Raw genomic sequence first — 18,101 nt, 5'->3', positions numbered from 1 at the left:
ATAACTGACGTTTATTCAAACTTTGTCACATGTTGAATAAAATACTTTGTTTCATGCATTAATATTCATATCCAAAATAACTACACAATACTTGCAATAACCTTTATGTCGGAGATAAACTACTTTATTCCTTCAAATGTATGCTTTTATTTCGAAAGTTCATTTATTAATGTGGCTAGCTTGACAGTGGAGACAAAGCCAGCACGTGGGAGGGGAGGGGAGGGGCTTACTTCCATTCTCACGTCATTGGCGTCACATGATGACATCATCTTCCACATGAAGTGTCTAATCGCTGCTCGCTTCACTTCCTGTTTTTGCCGGCTGCAACAAGCGCATCGCTATGGCAACGTGGGCCGCCATGACAGGTCAGCTGATGACACGTCTAAGTGTTTCCTTTCTGCTGGGAAAACATTGGCCCCGCCCACTTGTGTCCTCAGGAAGTGGCTTTCAGGCAAACTTCTTCCTGTTGGCGGTGAAACGCTCCATGTACTGAGGAGAGAAGACATCATCATAATAATAATACTCCATGTACTGAGGAGAGAAGACATCATAATAATAATAATACTCCATGTACTGAGAAGACAAAAATAATAATGATACTCCATGTACTGAGAAGACAAAAATAATAATAATGCTCCATATACTGAGAGGACATAATAATAATAATAATAATACTCCATGTACTGAGGAGAGAAGACATCATAATAATAATAATAATACTCCATGTACTGAGGAGAGAAAACATCATCATAATAATAATAACACTCCACGTACTGAGGAGAGAAGACATCATCATAATGATAATAATAATAATAATAATACCATGTACTGAGGAGAGAAGACATCATCATCATAATAATAATAATAATACTCCATGTACTGAGGAGAGAAGACATAATAATAATAATACTCCATGTACTGAGAAGACATAATAATAATAATAATAATACTCCATGTACTGAGAAGACATAATAATAATAATAATACTCCATGTACTGAGGAGAGAAGACATAATAATAATAATAATAATAATACTCCATGTACTGAGGAGAGAAGACATCTTAATAATAATAATACTACATGTACTGAGGAGAGAAGACATCATAATAATAATAATACTCCATGTACTGAGGAGAGAAGACATAATAATAATAATAATAATAATACTCCATGTACTGAGGAGAAGAGATGATAATAATAATAATAATAATACTCCATGTACTGAGGAGAGAAGACATAATAATAATAATAATAATAATAATAATAATACTCCATGTACTGAGGAGAGAAGACATCATAATAATAATACTCCATGTACTGAGGAGAGAAGACATCATCATAATAATAATAATACTCCATGTACTGAGGGGAGAAGACATCATAATAATAATAATACTCCATGTACTGAGGAGAGAAGACATAATAATAATAATAATAATACTCCATGTACTGAGGAGAAGAGATGATAATAATAATAATAATAATACTCCATGTACTGAGGAGAGAAGACATCATAATAATAATAATAATAATAATACTCCATGTACTGAGGAGAGAAGACATCATAATAATAATACTCCATGTACTGAGGAGAGAAGACATCATCATAATAATAATAATACTCCATGTACTGAGGGGAGAAGACATAATAATAATAATAATACTCCATGTACTGAGGAGAGAAGACATAATAATAATAATAATAATAATAATACTCCATGTACTGAGGAGAGAAGACATCATAATAATAATTATAATAATAACACTCCTTGTACTGAGGAGATAAGACATCATCATCATCCTAATGATAATAATAATAACACTCCATCTACTGAGGAGAGAAGACATCATCATAATAATAATAATAATACTACATGTACTGAGGAGAAGACATAATAATAATAATAATACTCCATGTACTGAGGAGAAGACATAATAATAATAATAATACTCCATGTACTGAGGAGAAGGCATAATAATAATAATACTCCATGTACTGAGAGAAGACATAATAATAATAATAATAATAATAATACTCCATGTACTGAGGAGAAGACATACTAATAATAATAATAATACTCCATGTACTGAGGAGAGAAGACATAATGAAGTGAATTAGTGAAGTGAATTATATTTATATAGCGCTTTTCTCTAGTGACTCAAAGCGCTTTACATAGTGAAACCCAATATCTAAGTTACATTTAAACCAGTGTGGGTGGCACTGGGAGCAGGTGGGTAAAGTGTCTTGCCCAAGGACACAACGGCAGTGACTAGGATGGCGGAAGCGGGGATCGAACCTGCAACCCTCAAGTTGCTGGCACGGCCGCTCTACCAACCGAGCTATACCGCCCCAAAAAAAAGTTAGCACTTTGATATTAGCGTGCTAAAATGCTAACTCTTAACATGTGTCACATTCCAAGTTATATTACTCTAAGGTGTATGGATACGGAAATATACAAAAAAGTGTTATATTAGCTGGGAACGATCTACTGCTAATGTTAGCATACTAGCATGCTAACGTTAAGAAGCTAGCAAATGACTGGGTAAAGAAGAAATACCTAAATGCAGTATTTGTTAGTATGGACATAGAATGTAGCAAATAAGCTAGCATAAAACATTAGCATGCTAATATGAGATACGCTAGCAAAAAAAGCTAGCATGCTAATGTTCTCACAAGTATGCTAGCATGCTAAAAGTTAACAAGTGTCACGTACCAAGTTGTATGACTCTGGGCTAAACAGTTGCAAAACTAGCTCATTCAAAATTAGCTCAAAAAGCGAGCACGTTAATGATAGCATGCTAACGTAATCATGCATACAGTTAGCATGTTTCAAATACCAAGTTATATGAGTGTAAGGTGTATGGCTGCGGAATTAGACAAAAAAAATTGTAAAATTTGCAAACAAAAAGTTAGCACTTTGATGTTAGCGTGTGTCACATTACAAGTTATATTACTCTAATGCAGTGGTCGGCAACCTTTACCAGTCAAAGAGCCATTTTGACCAGTTTCACAAAATAAAGAAAACAATGGGAGCCACAAAAATCTTTTGAAATTTAAAATGAAATAACACTGAATACAAAGTTTTTTTTTTGCTTCGTGCTATGTATTAACCAAGGGTCTCAGACACGCGGCCCACTATGGCGTCACATTAGTGCCAAAAATCCGAGCGCATAAAATCTGTTATCGCGCGCTGATTCTCCACTTCGTGCGCGCGCGCGACACCCCTTTGCGCGCGCGTGGTGCCTTTTTGCGCGAGCGCGGTGCCTTTCTGTGCGCGCACGGTGCCTTTTTGCGCGCGTGCGGTGCCTTTTTGCGCGCGTGCGGTGCCTTTCTGCGCGCGCGCGACGCCTTTCTGCGCGCTCTCTGTGTACTCCTGGCATCTCTCCTCGCGCTCTCATGTTTCTTTTTGGCACTTTGGGGGCGGGTATGCTTAGACGGCCCCTTCTTTCTGATTGGTCAGGCGAAAAATGCTGACAAATGCTCAGAGCCAATCAGAAGTATAGCAGGGCGGGTCATCGTCAATATGTATCAAGATTTACGGAGGAAGAAGTGGATTAAAAAAATGTTGCGCGCTGATGAAGGTTATCTCATACCACATAAACACAATACAGGGTAATACAAAATGTGACCCAAATAAATAATAAGACAACAAACACCATAATCACATCTTTCAGCCAGAACTGGTCCACCAGTAATAACATCCAACCATAACATTATTTTATATTTTCACTTCTTCTTGAACATTTGTTTTCTAATTTATGGAATTTCTTTTGATTCAGCCATAAAATTAATGAAATAATCTTTGAATTTTGTTTTTAAAATGTTAAAAATAGCTTTTAATAATGTATTCTGAAACAGTTTAAAATAATCAGAGAACTGACTAACACTGACCCTACACAACTATGTTGCACAATTAAGTATATATTTTTTTAAAGCGAAAGAGTTAATTTCAACAGGTACAGCATCCTATGTCATATCTACATGTAATAAGATTTGTAACAAGGCAAACCGTTTGTTAATTGGTCGAAAATCGAGCAAGTTATGGTAATTTAATTAGTACATGTACCATTGCCATCAATGTAATGATTGAGGCTAGCTGTCCGAGGTAAGATGGATACAACGTTGCTACGCTGGAGAATGATTGGTCATATGAAAAATGCTCACAGCCAATCAGAAAGGAGGGGCCGTCTAAGCATACCCGCCCCCAAAGTGCCAAAAAGGAGGGGCCGTCTAAGCATACCCGCCCCCAAAGTGCCAAAAAGAAACATGAGAGCGCGAGGAGAGATGCCAGGAGTACACAGAGAGCGCGCAGAAAGGCGTGATGTGTGAGGGAGCAGGGTTGGGGTGGGTGCGGGGTTTGGTGGTAGCAGGGGTGTATAATGTAGCCCGGAAGAGTCAGGGCTGCATGGGATTCTGGGTATTTGTTCTGTTGTGTTAATGTGCAGATGTTCTCCCGAAATGTGTTTGTCATTCTTGTTTGGTTTTGGTTCAAAGTGTGGCGCATTATTAGTAAGAGTGTTAAAGTTGTTTTATATGGCCACGGTCAGTGTAACCTGTGTGGCTGTTGACCAAGTATGCCTTGCTGTCATTTACGTGTGCAGGCAGCAGATGCATATAACAAGAGGCTGGGCTGGCACGCTGTTTATACAGATTGTAGAGGGCGCTAAATGCTGTACCATCATGGCACGCCCTTATTATTATTGTAAGGGTGAAAATCGGAGAATATTAATCCCGGGAGTTTTCTGCGAGAGGCACTGAAATCCGGAAGTCTCCCGGGAAAATCGGGGGGGGTCGGCAAATATGCAGCTGAGCCGCATCAGAGTGATCAAAGAGCCGCATGCGGCTCCGGAGCCGCGGGTTGCCGACCCCTGCTCTAAGGTGTATGGCTGCAGAATTACACAAAAAAAGTGTAATATTAGCTGGAAACGTAGCCATGCTAATGTTAGCATACTAGCAGGCTAACGTTAAGAAGCTAGCACATGACTGGGTAAGAACAAATACCAAGCGGAAGAAGATGGATGGATGGATGGAGTATTTGTTGGTGTAGTGATGTTGTGTGCCCATTGAACTGTTAACCCCATGTTTTTGTTTGTGAATAGCGTCGCCATGGTAACAGGAAATGTTCCCAATTTATGATACGCCTGTCGGCACGAACAAGACCTTTCCGACGGTATAACATATGTGGGGGTTCGTTAGCCGTTTAGTCTCGTAGTAGACAAAAGGTGTTTTTTTGTGGTGAATAGTGTTGCCATGGTAACATGAAATGATCTGTTAACACTGTAACAGACTAAGATACCTGAGGGGAGGGGCTGTTACGTGACATCAAAGGAATTCATGTAATTTGATGAGGCTGCTACTATTACGCAATGACAGGAAGTAATGGAGGATTTGTAGAAAAACTTCATGCCGAACAATGTCTGCTTGTGGGCAAACGCTTAGAGCTATCCACTTTTCGTAAAAACCGTGAGCGCCTCAAGGCTTTGAGGAACGTTCCGGTGTTCTCAGATTTCCGATAAGTGGAGAAATGGCCGAGTTAGAGTGAGTAGGAAAATAAGAATTTTTGTGTTGTTTGGTTCTGAAATTTTAACATCAGGACTCGATAAGAGATTTAGCTGACTTTCTTGGCTTTGAGGCCCAGCAGAAGCCACATGGGACACATGAGCTCCATAAAAGTGACATTTTCTGAGAGAGGACAAGTGTGTCAACGTCTTCACCGAAACACATGACAGTGGCATAAAAAATGTCGCCGTGACGACAGTTTGTTCACCCAAAAAAAAGCAAATATTCTGGGTTTACAGCCTCTAGTAAATTAGAGTGTGAGCCATCCGCTTTAATAGGGAAAGGCTGAGCCGATGGCGCTCGCCTTACTCCGATGGCCATCCAGCCAAAACCAAACAATGGACATTAAAACTTTTTAGCCAGGGTTAGAGTAGACAAGTGTGTGAACAAAATGAGACGTTAAGCACTGAGCTACGTGAAAGAATGGCTGAGCTACGAGAGGAGGTCATCTCGCAGATGTGCTGGAAAATTACCCATTATAAAGGTACGTTCTTATTCAATTGGCCCACTTTTTTGTTTATTCTTGAATAGCGTCACCATGGTAACTTGAAATGTGCCCAATTGAAGATACGCCTATCGGCGCAAACGAGACCTTTCCAACGGTGTAACATATGTGGCGGTTCGTTGGCCGGTTCATCCTGTATTAAACAAAAGGTGTTGTTGTATTTTTGTTAATAGCGTTGCCATGGTAACACGAAATGTTCCCAATTTAAATTTCTGCCATTGGCGCGAACGAGACCTTTCCGACGGTATAACACATGTGGGGGTGCTTTGGCCGGTTCATCTCGTAGTGGCGGTAAGAGAAACGTGCGGAACAAGAAGTTGAATAATAAAGTTTGAAGTATGAGCAATAACAATATGGGCCTGGTTGCATGGAAGCAGCCCATTCACTGCTGTTTAGCAGTGAATGGGCTGCTGGCCTTGCAGCAGTCCCATAATAAAGTTTGAAGTATGAGCAATAACAATATGGGCTGCTGGCCTTGCAGCAGTCCCATAATAAAGTTTGAAGTATGAGCAATAACAATATGGGCTGCTGGCCTTGCAGCAGTCCCATAATAAAGCTTGAAGTATGAGCAATAACAATATGGGCTGCTTGCAGGCCCATAATAATAATAATACTCCATGTACCTCGGAGAGAAGACATCCTGTCACACCATGATGTACTACAGTAGTACTTGTACTTGTGTACTTTTTGGAATAATACTGTGTGACAATACTGTCCCCACAATGACATTACACCTAAAAACATCTTAGAGTGTGCCAACTTTCCCATGTTAGCATGCTAACGTTTTATGCTAGGATTTGAACTAATTGTATTTGTTTAAACAAAAAAACTATGGATTTTGATCATTGGTGCCATCTTTGAAGTGTGCCAACTTTTCCTACGTTAGCATGCTAACATTTTATCCTTGGATTTGAACCAATTGTATTCCTTTAAACATAAAAACAATGGATTTGGAATTGATTCTTCGCACCATCTTAGACAAATGCTTACTTCTCTATTGTTTACATGTCAACTTGAGCATGCTAACATTTCATGCTAGCATTATTTGTAATTTAATTCAAACTTAAAAATCATAGCTTTTGATACTTTGAAGTACATTAACATGCTAATGTTTTATGCTAGCATTATAACTTTGAAACTTAGCGCCATCTGAGAAGTATGCTAAGGTATGCCAGCATTATAGCTAAATTGATTTAAACCTAAAAATCATGGCTTTTGATACTTGGCGCTGTCACGCCAAATGTCTTCCCCCTACAAAAACCTTCCCCCCCCCATTTACTTCCGGGGTCATTTCCTCTTACGTCATTTCCTCTTACTTACGTCATTTCCTCTTACGTCATTGACAGCGATCGATAGAATCCAAATCTCCTGAAAATGGTGGTGTCACTGAATGACATTTGTCTTTATCTTTCCCAGGGGACTTATGTCAAACACTAGCAGGCTTTGAAAAATTCCAGGCGGAGGGTTAGGGAAAATTTCAGGCGGAGTGTTAGGGCCGCTGCTGGGAACTTCTGTCTTCGTGGTAATGTGCAAAAAATATTAATTAATATATAACACTGTTAAATGTCTGTACTTTAAATCAACATTATTGTTGAAACCATTTCACTAATATTAATTAATAATATAATACTGTTAAATGTCTGTACTTTAAATCAACATTATTGTTGAAACCATTTCACTACAATATTGTGTGTGCTGCTGTCCTGTGTCAAAGCCGAAGTGTTATCGATCGCTGTCAATGACGTAAGAGGAAATGACCCCTGAAGTAAATGGGGGTGGAGAGGTTTTTGTAGGGGGAAGAAATTTGGCGTGACAGTGCCATCTTAGAAATATGCTAACTTATCTGCTAACGTTTATGCCAGCATTATTGCTCATTTGATTTAAACCTACAAATCTTAGCTTTTGATACTTGGCACCATCTTAGAAGTATGTTAACGTATCCGATGTTAACATGCTAACAATTTATGCTCGCATTTTAACTTATGGGGTTTGAAACTTGGTGGCATCTTACAAGTATATTAACTCAATTTATGCTAACATGTGTTAGCATGCTAACACTTTACGCTAGTCTTTTAATTTATGGCTTTTGAATCTTGGCGCCAACTTATAAGACGCTAACTCATTTTATGTTAACACTTATACCAGCTTTTTAGCTTCAATCAACCCTAGACCAAACGTTCACAGCACAGATAGCAGGCCCATCAACATTTCTAGCTATATATAATAATTACTAGCCTAGCTAGAAAATTAGCTAACCTATAATCTAACCCTAATCCGGAATTATTCGCCCCTTGTCGTATTTGTAATATTTGTCAGACTAGCTATCACAATAGCACCTTGTGGTACACGTAATATTTGTTAGCCTAGCTATCACATTAGCACCTTGTAGTATGTGTAATATTTGTTAGCCTAGCTATCACATTAGCACCTTGTGGTATTTGTAATATTTGTCCGCCTAGCTAGCGCATTAGCACCTTGTAGTGTACGTAATATTTGTTAGCCTAGCTATCAAATTAGCACCTTGTGGTATTTGTAATATTTGTTAGCCTAGCTATCACATTAGCACCTTGTGGTATACGTAATATTTGTTAGCCTAGCTATCACATTAGCACCTTGTGGTATTTGTAATATTTGTTAGCCTAGCTATCACATTAGCACCTTGTAGTATACGTAATATTTGTTAGATTAGCTATCACATTAGCACCTTGTAGTATACGTAATATTTGTTAGCCTAACTATCACATTAGCACCTTGTGGTATGCGTAATATTTGTTAGCCTAGCTGTCACATTAGCACCTTGTGGTATATGTAATATTTGTTAGCCTAGCTATCACATTAGCACCTTGTAGTATACGTAATATTTGTTAGATTAGCTATCACATTAGCACCTTGTAGTATACGTAATATTTGTTAGCCTAACTATCACATTAGCACCTTGTGGTATGCGTAATATTTGTTAGCCTAGCTGTCACATTAGCACCTTGTGGTATATGTAATATTTGTTAGCCTAGCTAGCACATTAGCACCTTGTGGTATACGTAATATTTGTTAGCCTAGCTATCACATTAGCACCTTGTGGTATTTGTAATATTTGTCCGCCTAGCTAGCGCATTAGCACCTTGTAGTATACGTAATATTTCTTAGCCTAGCTATCACATTAGCACCTTGTGGTATGCGTAATATTTGTTAGCTTAGCTATCACATTAGCACCTTGTGGTATACGTAATATTTGTTCGCCTAGCTATCACATTAGCACCTTGTAGTATACGTAATATTTCTTAGCCTAGCTATCACATTAGCACCTTGTGGTATCTGCCATATTTGTTAGCTTAGCTATCACATTAGCACCTTGTAGTATACGTAATATTTGTTAGCCTAGCTATCACATCAGCAACTTGTGGTATCTGCCATATTTGTTAGCCTAGCTATCCCATTAGCACCTTGTGGTATACGTAATATTTGTTAGCTTAGCTATCACATTATCACCTTGTGGTATCTGCCATATTTGTTAGCCTAACTAGCACATTAGCACCTTGTCGTATCCGTCCAGGTCCCGCAGACTCTTGACCTCAAAGAGGTTTCCCTCCACAGAGAAGAGAGACACGTGGGACTGGCTGAGGATGGACAAAGGAATGGAGGACAAGTCCAGACAGTTTTCTTCCACTCGCAGGACTTTAAGACGAGGACATCGCGACACTTCTTCTGCCACCACTGAGATCTGAAAGACCAGCAACACCCCAAGAACTGAAACACTTGACTTGTGGTTCTGGACTTCATGGTGTGCTTCCTGCTTGTGGTTCTGGACTTAATGATGTGCTTACCTGCTTGTGGTTCTGGACTTAATGGTGTGCTACCTGCTTGTGGTTCTGGACTTCATGGTGTGCTACCTGCTCGTGGTTCTGGACTTCATGGTGTGCTACCTGCTTGTGGTTTTGGACTTCATGGTGTGCTACTTGCTTGTGGTTCTGGACTTCATGGTGTGCTACCTGCTTGTGGTTCTGGACTTCATGGTATGCTACCTGCTTGTGGTTCTGGTTGTGATGGACTTCATTGTGTGCTACCTGCTTGTGGTTCTGGACTTCATGGTGTGCTACCTGCTTGTGGTTCTGGACTTCATGGTGTGCTACCTGCTTGTGGTTCTGGACTTCATTGTGTGCTACCTGCTTGTGGTTCTGGACTTCATGGTGTGCTACCTGCTTGTGGTTCTGGACTTCATGGTGTGCTACCTGCTTGTGGTTCTGGACTTCATGGTGTGCTACCTGTTTGTGGTTCTGGACTTTATGGTGTGCTACCTGCTTGTGGTTCTGGACTTCATGGTATGCTACCTGCTTGTGGTTCTGGTTGTGATGGACTTCATTGTGTGCTACCTGCTTGTGGTTCTGGACTTCATGGTGTGCTACCTGCTTGTGGTTCTGGACTTCATTGCGTGCTACCTGCTTGTGGTTCTGGACTTCATGGTGTGCTACCTGTTTGTGGTTCTGGACTTCATTGTGTGCTACCTGCTTGTGGTTCTGGACTTCATGGTGTGCTACCTGCTTGTCGTTCTGGAGTTCCTTGTGTGCTACCTGCGTGTGGTTCTGGACTTCATGGTGTGCTAACTGCTTGTGGTTCTTGACTTCATTGTGTGCTACCTGCTTCTCCCTTTTGTGACTAGAACCACCTTGTGTATGTGATTTGAGGACAATGGAAGTGAAACTGGTGTTCCGGACTAACTCTGAACTAGACCAGTACCCAAGTGGCTTGATTGGTTCTGGTTGAGCTTGGACTGATTGGATGGTGTGGCACTGGTACCTGATTCTGGTTGAGGTTGATTTCAATGGCCTGCAGCTCCGACACGTATGATGGGACACTCTGAATTTGGTTGCGGGACAAATCTAGCAGGTCCAGCTGTCTCAGGCCCCCCAGTCCCTTGGGGAACTCCGAAATACGGTTCCCTGCCAGAATGAGGGTCCGCAGGGCTTTGAGGTGGTCCAGGGTTGGAGGCAGCTGCTGGATCCGGTTGGTGCTGAGACTCAGAGTCTCCAGTTTCTTCAGATTCCCAATCTCGGTGGGAAGTCCACCTGGGGACAAACAACACATGGACCATAAGGCGGACCATGGTTCCACACCACAAAGAGGTAGTGACTGACCCAGTCGGTTGGAGTTGAGTGTCAAACTTCTGAGCTGTGCAAAGTTTCCTATGAAAGGGGGAAGTGATTCCAGTTTGTTGTCTGACAGGTCAAGAGTTCTCAGGTTGGAGGTGAGCCGTTGAAGCTCCTCAGGAAACTGAAGTCCACAAAGACCCAAATCAAGACTTGACATTTCCACTACGTTCTCTGAAGTTCTCTCACCTCCTGAAGGCTTCGTCCAGTCAGTTGGAACACTCCCGTCTTCTGGGACATCTCCAGGTGGGACTTGAGCGCGCTGTTCCCCATCTGGACGCCAAAACCCTAGTCCTGATCAATCAATCAATCAATCAATCAATCAATCATGTCAGTCCATGACTATGACATCCTGGGTCACTGCCGATCAATCAATCAATCAATCAATCATGTCAGTCCATGACTATGACATCCTGGGTCCCTGCGGATCAATCGATCAATCAATCAATCAATCAATCAATCAACCAATCGTCAGTCCATGACTATGACATCCTGGGTCCCTGCGGATCACGCTCCATGTTCATAGATAGATAGATAGATACTTTATTGATTCCTTCAGGAGAGTTCCCTCAGGAAAATTAAAATGCAACCCTTTCTGATTGGACAAGTGTGAGGAAGAGGGCGTGTCTTTGTGTGACCAATGAGAGACTGCTCCACGAATAAATATCATCTCGTTTTAGACTTAGATTGGTCACATCTCGTCTTAGACATAGATTGGTCACATCTAGTTTTAGACTTAGATTGGTCACATCTAGTCTTAGACTTAGATTGGTCACGTCTAGTTTTAGACTTAGATTGGTCACGTCTAGTCTCAGACTGGTCACGTCTAGTCTTAGACTTGGATTGATCACGTCTAGTCTTAGACTTGGATTGGTCACGTTTAGTCTTAGACTTGGATTGGTCACGTCTAGTCTTAGACTTAGATCGGTCACATCTAGTCTTAGACTTAGATCGGTCAGATCTGGTCTTAGACATAGCCTGGTCAGATCTAGTCTTAGACTTCGATTGGTCAGATCTAGTCTTAGACTTAAATTGTTCAGATCTAGTCTTGGACTTAGATTGGTCACATCTAGTCTTGGACTTAGATTGGTCAGATCTAGTCTTATACTTAGATTGGTCAGATCGAGTCTTAGACTTAGATTGGTCAGATCTAGTCTTAGACTTAGATTGGTCACATCTTGTCTTAGACTTAGATTGGTCACATCTAGTGTTAGACTTAGATTGGTCACGTCTAGTCTGAGACTTAGATTAGTCACGTCTAGTCTTAGACTTAGCTCGGTCAGATCTAGTCTTAGACTTAGATCTGTCAGATCTAGTGTTAGACTTAGATCGGGCAGATCTAGTCATAGACTTAGATCGGTCAGATCTAGTCTTAGACTTAGATTGGTTAGACCTAGTCTTAGACTTAGATTGGTCAGACATAGTCTTAGACTTAGATTGGTCACATCTAGTCTTAGACTTAGATTGGTCACATCTAGTCTTAGACTTAGATTGGTCACATCTAGTCTTAGACTGGTCAGAGCTAGTCTTAGACTTAGATTGGTCAGATCTAGTCTTAGACATAGTATGGTCAGATCTAGTCTTAGACTTAGTTTGGTCAGATCTAGTCTTAGACTTAGATTGGTCAGATCTAGTCTTAGACTTAGATCGGTCAGTTCTAGTCTTAGACTTAGATCGGTTCGATCTAGTCTTAGACTTAGATTGGTCACATCTAGTCTTAGACTGGTCACATCTAGTCTTAGACTGGTCACATCTAGTCTTATACTTAGATCAGTCACATCTAGTCTTAGACTTAGATTGTTCACATCTAGTCTTAGACTGGTCAGATCTAGTCTTAGACTTAGATTGGTCACATCTCTTCTTAGACTTAGATTGGTCACATCTCGTCTTAGACTTAGATTGGTCACATCTAGTCTTAGACTTGGATTGGTCACGCCTAGTCTTAGACTTAGATTGGTCACGTCTAGTTTTAGACTTAGATTGTTCAGATCCAGTCTTTGAATTAGATTGGTCACGTCTAGTCTTAGACTTAGATTGATCACGTCTAGTCTTATACTTAGATTGGTCACGTCTAGTCTTTGACTGGTCACGTCTAGTCTTCGACTTAGATTGGTCACATCTAGTTTTAGACTTAGATCGGTCACATTTAGTCTTAGACCTAGATTGGTCAGTTCTAGTCTTAGACCTAGATTGGTCAGATCTAGTCTTAGACTTAGATTGTTTCGCCCTGTGGTAGTGAGAACCCCCCCTGGTTAGTATTAAAGTATTGTGTGGCAGAACCATCACTGTGGATCCACTACTACAAGTCCAAAATAGTCAGAATCCCCCATGTAAACATTCCATTCAGATGTAAACAAATGTCATTCTGCTCACCTTCTGTGAGCAGACTGTTTCTAACTCTTATTTGCTGGAGGCTAAATTGCAGAGTCTTTTAGGAATGGTTGAAAGGACAGTGTTGTATGTGGAAGACTGACTATCTCTTCTGTTCGGGGATGTTTTTTTAATCTTGACGTACATGGCTTCCCTCACTCCTCTTTGGTACCATCTGTCCTCCCTGTCCACAATCTGTACATGTTTGAGTACTGTTTCTCCCTAAGGTGCAGGTAGACATCTGAGTCTAGACCTGAAGATTTTGTTGTCAAAGGAGTAGTTTCTCCCTGAGGTGCAGGTAGACATCTGAGTCTAGACCTGGAGACTTTGTTGTCAAAGGAGTAGTTTCTCCCTGAGGTGCAGGTAGACATCTGAGTCTAGACCTGAAGACTTTGTTTTCAAAGTAGTAGTTTCTCCCTGAGGTGCAGGTAGACATCTGAGTCTAGACCTGAAGACTTTGTTGTCAAAGGAGTAGTTTCTCCCTGAGGTGCAAGTAGACATCTGAGTCTAGGCCTGAAGACTTTGTTGTCAAAGGAGTAGTTTCTCCCTGAGGTGCTGGTAGACATCTGAGTCTAGACCTGAAGACTTTGTTGTCAAAGGAGTGTTGTTTCTCCCTGAGGTGCAGGTAGACATCTGAGTCTAGACCTGAAAACGTTGTTGTCAAAGGAGTAGTTTCTCCCTGAGGTGCAGGTAGACATCTGAGTCTAGACCTGAAGACTTTGTTGTCAAAGGAGTAGTTTCTTCCTGAGGTGCAGGTAGACATCTGAGTCTAGACCTGAAGACTTTGTTGTCAAAGTAGTAGTTTCTCCCTGAGGTGCAGGTAGACATTTGAGTCTAGACCTGAAGATTTTGTTTTCAAAGTAGTAGTTTCTCCCTGAGGTGCAGGTAGACATCTGAGTCTAGACCTGAAGACTTTGTTGTCAAAGGAGTAGTTTCTCCCTGAGGTGCAGGTAGACATCTCAGTCTAGACCTGAAGACTTTGTTGTCAAAGGAGTAGTTTCTTCCTGAGGTGCAGGTAGACATCTGAGTCTAGACCTGAAGACTTTGTTGTCAAAGTAGTAGTTTCTCCCTGAGGTGCAGGTAGACATCTGAGTCTAGACCTGAAGACTTTGTTGTCAAAGGAGTAGTTTCTCCCTGAGGCGCAGGTAGACATCTGAGTCTAGACCTGAAGACTTTGTTGTCAAAGGAGTAGTTTCTTCCTGAGGTGCAGGTAGACATCTGAGTCTAGACCTGAAAACTTTGTTGTTCAAGGTAGTAGTTTCTCCCTGAGGTGCAGGTAGACATCTGAGTCTAGACCTGAAGACTTTGTTGTCAAAGGAGTAGTTTCTCCTTGAGGTACAGGTAGACATCTGAATCTAGACCTGAAGACTTTGTTTTCAAAGAAGTAGTTTCTCCCTGAGGCGCAGGTAGACATCTGAGTCTAGACCTGAAGACTTTGTTGTCAAAGGAGTAGTTTCTTCCTGAGGTGCAGGTAGACATCTGAGTCTAGACCTGAAGACTTTGTTGTCAAAGTAGTAGTTTCTCCCTGAGGTGCAGGTAGACATTTGAGTCTAGACCTGAAGATTTTGTTTTCAAAGTAGTAGTTTCTCCCTGAGGTGCAGGTAGACATCTGAGTCTAGACCTGAAGACTTTGTTGTCAAAGGAGTAGTTTCTCCCTGAGGTGCAGGTAGACATCTGAGTCTAGACCTGAAGACTTTGTTGTCAAAGGAGTAGTTTCTTCCTGAGGTGCAGGTAGACATCTGAGTCTAGACCTGAAGACTTTGTTGTCAAAGTAGTAGTTTCTCCCTGAGGTGCAGGTAGACATCTGAGTCTAGACCTGAAGACTTTGTTGTCAAAGGAGTAGTTTCTCCCTGAGGTGCAGGTAGACATCTGAGTCTAGACCTGAAAACTTTGTTGTTCAAGGTAGTAGTTTCTCCCTGAGGTGCAGGTAGACATCTGAGTCTAGACCTGAAGACTTTGTTGTCAAAGGAGTAGTTTCTCCCTGAGGTACAGGTAGACATCTGAGTCTAGACCTGAAGACTTTGTTTTCAAAGAAGTAGTTTCTCCCTGAGGTGCAGGTAGACATCTGAGTCTAGACCTGAAGACTTTGTTGTCAAAGGAGTGGTTTCTCCCTGAGGTGCAGGTAGACATCTGAGTGTAGCCCTGAAGACTTTGTTTTCAAAGTGGTAGTTTCTCCCTGAGGTGCGGGTAGACATCTGAGTCTAGACCTGAAAACTTTGTTGTCAAAGGAGTAGTTTCTCCCTGAGGTGCAGGTAGACATCTGAGTCTAGACCTGAAGACTTTGTTGTCAAAAGAGTAGTTTCTCCCTGAGGTACAGGTAGACAGCTGAATCTAGACCTGAAGACTTTGTTTTCAAAGAAGTAGTTTCTCCCTGAGGCGCAGGTAGACATCTGAGTCTAGACCTGAAGACTTTGTTTTCAAAGTAGTAGTTTCTCCCTGAGGTGCAGGTACACATCTGAGTCTAGACCTGAAGACTTTGTTGTCAAAGGAGTAGTTTCTCCCTGAGGTGCAGGTAGACATCTGAGTCTAGCCCTGAATACTTTGTTTTCAAAGTGGTAGTTTCTCCCTGAGGTGCAGGTAGACATCTGAGTCTAGACCTGAAAACTTTGTTGTCAAAGGAGTAGTTTCTCCCTGAGGTGCAGGTAGACATCTGAGTCTAGCCCTGAAGACTTTGTTTTCAAAGTGGTAGTTTCTCCCTGAGGTGCAGGTAGACATCTGAGTCTAGACCTGAAGACTTTGTTGTCAAAGTAGTAGTTTCTCCCTGAGGTGCAGGTAGACATCTGAGTCTAGACCTGAAGACTTTGTTGTCAAAGGAGTAGTTTCTCCCTGAGGTACAGGTAGACATCTGAGTCTAGACCTGAAGACTTTGTTTTCAAAGAAGTAGTTTCTCCCTGAGGTGCAGGTAGACATCTGAGTCTAGACCTGAAGACTTTGTTGTCAAAGGAGTGGTTTCTCCCTGAGGTGCAGGTAGACATCTGAGTGTAGCCCTGAAGACTTTGTTTTCAAAGTGGTAGTTTCTCCCTGAGGTGCGGGTAGACATCTGAGTCTAGACCTGAAAACTTTGTTGTCAAAGGAGTAGTTTCTCCCTGAGGTGCAGGTAGACATCTGAGTCTAGACCTGAAGACTTTGTTGTCAAAAGAGTAGTTTCTCCCTGAGGTACAGGTAGACATCTGAATCTAGACCTGAAGACTTTGTTTTCAAAGAAGTAGTTTCTCCCTGAGGCGCAGGTAGACATCTGAGTCTAGACCTGAAGACTTTGTTTTCAAAGTAGTAGTTTCTCCCTGAGGTGCAGGTACACATCTGAGTCTAGACCTGAAGACTTTGTTGTCAAAGGAGTAGTTTCTCCCTGAGGTGCAGGTAGACATCTGAGTCTAGCCCTGAATACTTTGTTTTCAAAGTGGTAGTTTCTCCCTGAGGTGCAGGTAGACATCTGAGTCTAGACCTGAAAACTTTGTTGTCAAAGGAGTAGTTTCTCCCTGAGGTGCAGGTAGACATCTGAGTCTAGCCCTGAAGACTTTGTTTTCAAAGTGGTAGTTTCTCCCTGAGGTGCAGGTAGACATCTGAGTCTAGACCTGAAGACTTTGTTGTCAAAGGAGTAGTTTCTCCCTGAGGTGTTGTGTTGGTTCAAAGTTCTTCTGATAAAAATGGAATGACAATATTTTTGTCACGTTTTTCCTCCTCACTCACTCTGTTCTTTCAGCTATAAAGCAAAACTGAAATATTCAATAGAACAATATTGACATACACAAAATGTATCAGTCAGTCTATATTCCTATTATTCATTTGAGAATTGTATTCATTCTGGAGAGTACAATAAGTCGTACTGTCATCACACGGCACGTGAGGGCTGACGTCATGGAGTGACGTCACCGTCCAGCTGGGAGGCGCTATTAGTTCCTAGCCATGTTAGCTTGTTTAATATCGGTCGTCATTACAAAAGCGAAAGAGTAGAGTTGGAGTCGTGTGACATTTCTACAACGAGGTGCACTTAACTTGATCGTGGTTCTATTTATCTGGCATAAGTCGAGCTAATAATGTCAGCTAACATTAGCACAATAGTTACCTTGCTAAGCGGTCCCACAGTTTTCACCGCGCCGACAAAACGTGTGACGCTCCTGGGGAAAAGCTGAGAAGATTCAGAAGAGCTCAGAGAAGCGAGCCGCCCAAGTGTTGTGCAGACTGGAAATACCCGGAAGTGACGTCACGGCGACGGTTCTTCTTCGTTTTGGTTTGCCATGACATGGGAAAGCACACCACCACCTACTGTTCGTACTCCCCATTCACAATAGAAGAGATCACATTTGGCATATTTACAAATGATGGCAACATATCATTTTTTGTCAACATTATTATGCTACAAGCACAATTTTTATACATACATGTCGATTTCTGAAAGTAAAACCTTCATTTTCTAATTGGCTTAATGGTTTCAAATGATAAATTAAATCTTGGAAAAGTACACAAGCCCTTAAATTTGATATCGTTATTGAACATTGTTTTAAGTGATTTAAATTAGCCTTTTTTT

General features: G+C 41.3%; 1 protein-coding gene across 1 annotated transcript; it reads right to left on the bottom strand.

Moving 5' to 3' along the window:
• Nucleotides 1-102: 102 nt before the first annotated feature.
• On the bottom strand, nt 103-17,803 carry lrrc57 (leucine rich repeat containing 57). Its single transcript, XM_061981727.1, has 6 exons — nt 17,640-17,803; nt 11,396-11,500; nt 11,195-11,330; nt 10,857-11,125; nt 9,598-9,783; nt 103-489 (listed from the first exon to the last, which is right to left on the bottom strand). The coding sequence occupies exons 2-6, from the start codon at nt 11,477-11,479 to the stop codon at nt 448-450; spliced, it is 717 nt and encodes a 238-aa protein (XP_061837711.1). The 5' UTR covers nt 11,480-11,500; nt 17,640-17,803; the 3' UTR covers nt 103-447.
• Between the last annotated feature and the right edge of the window lie 298 nt (nt 17,804-18,101).

The sequence above is a fragment of the Nerophis lumbriciformis genome, linkage group LG24 (assembly GCF_033978685.3).
Source record: "Nerophis lumbriciformis linkage group LG24, RoL_Nlum_v2.1, whole genome shotgun sequence".
NCBI classification, from domain to species: domain Eukaryota; kingdom Metazoa; phylum Chordata; class Actinopteri; order Syngnathiformes; family Syngnathidae; genus Nerophis; species Nerophis lumbriciformis.
The sequence above is the reverse complement of the archived record's forward strand: the minus strand, read 5'-3'. Positions and strand labels throughout refer to the sequence as shown.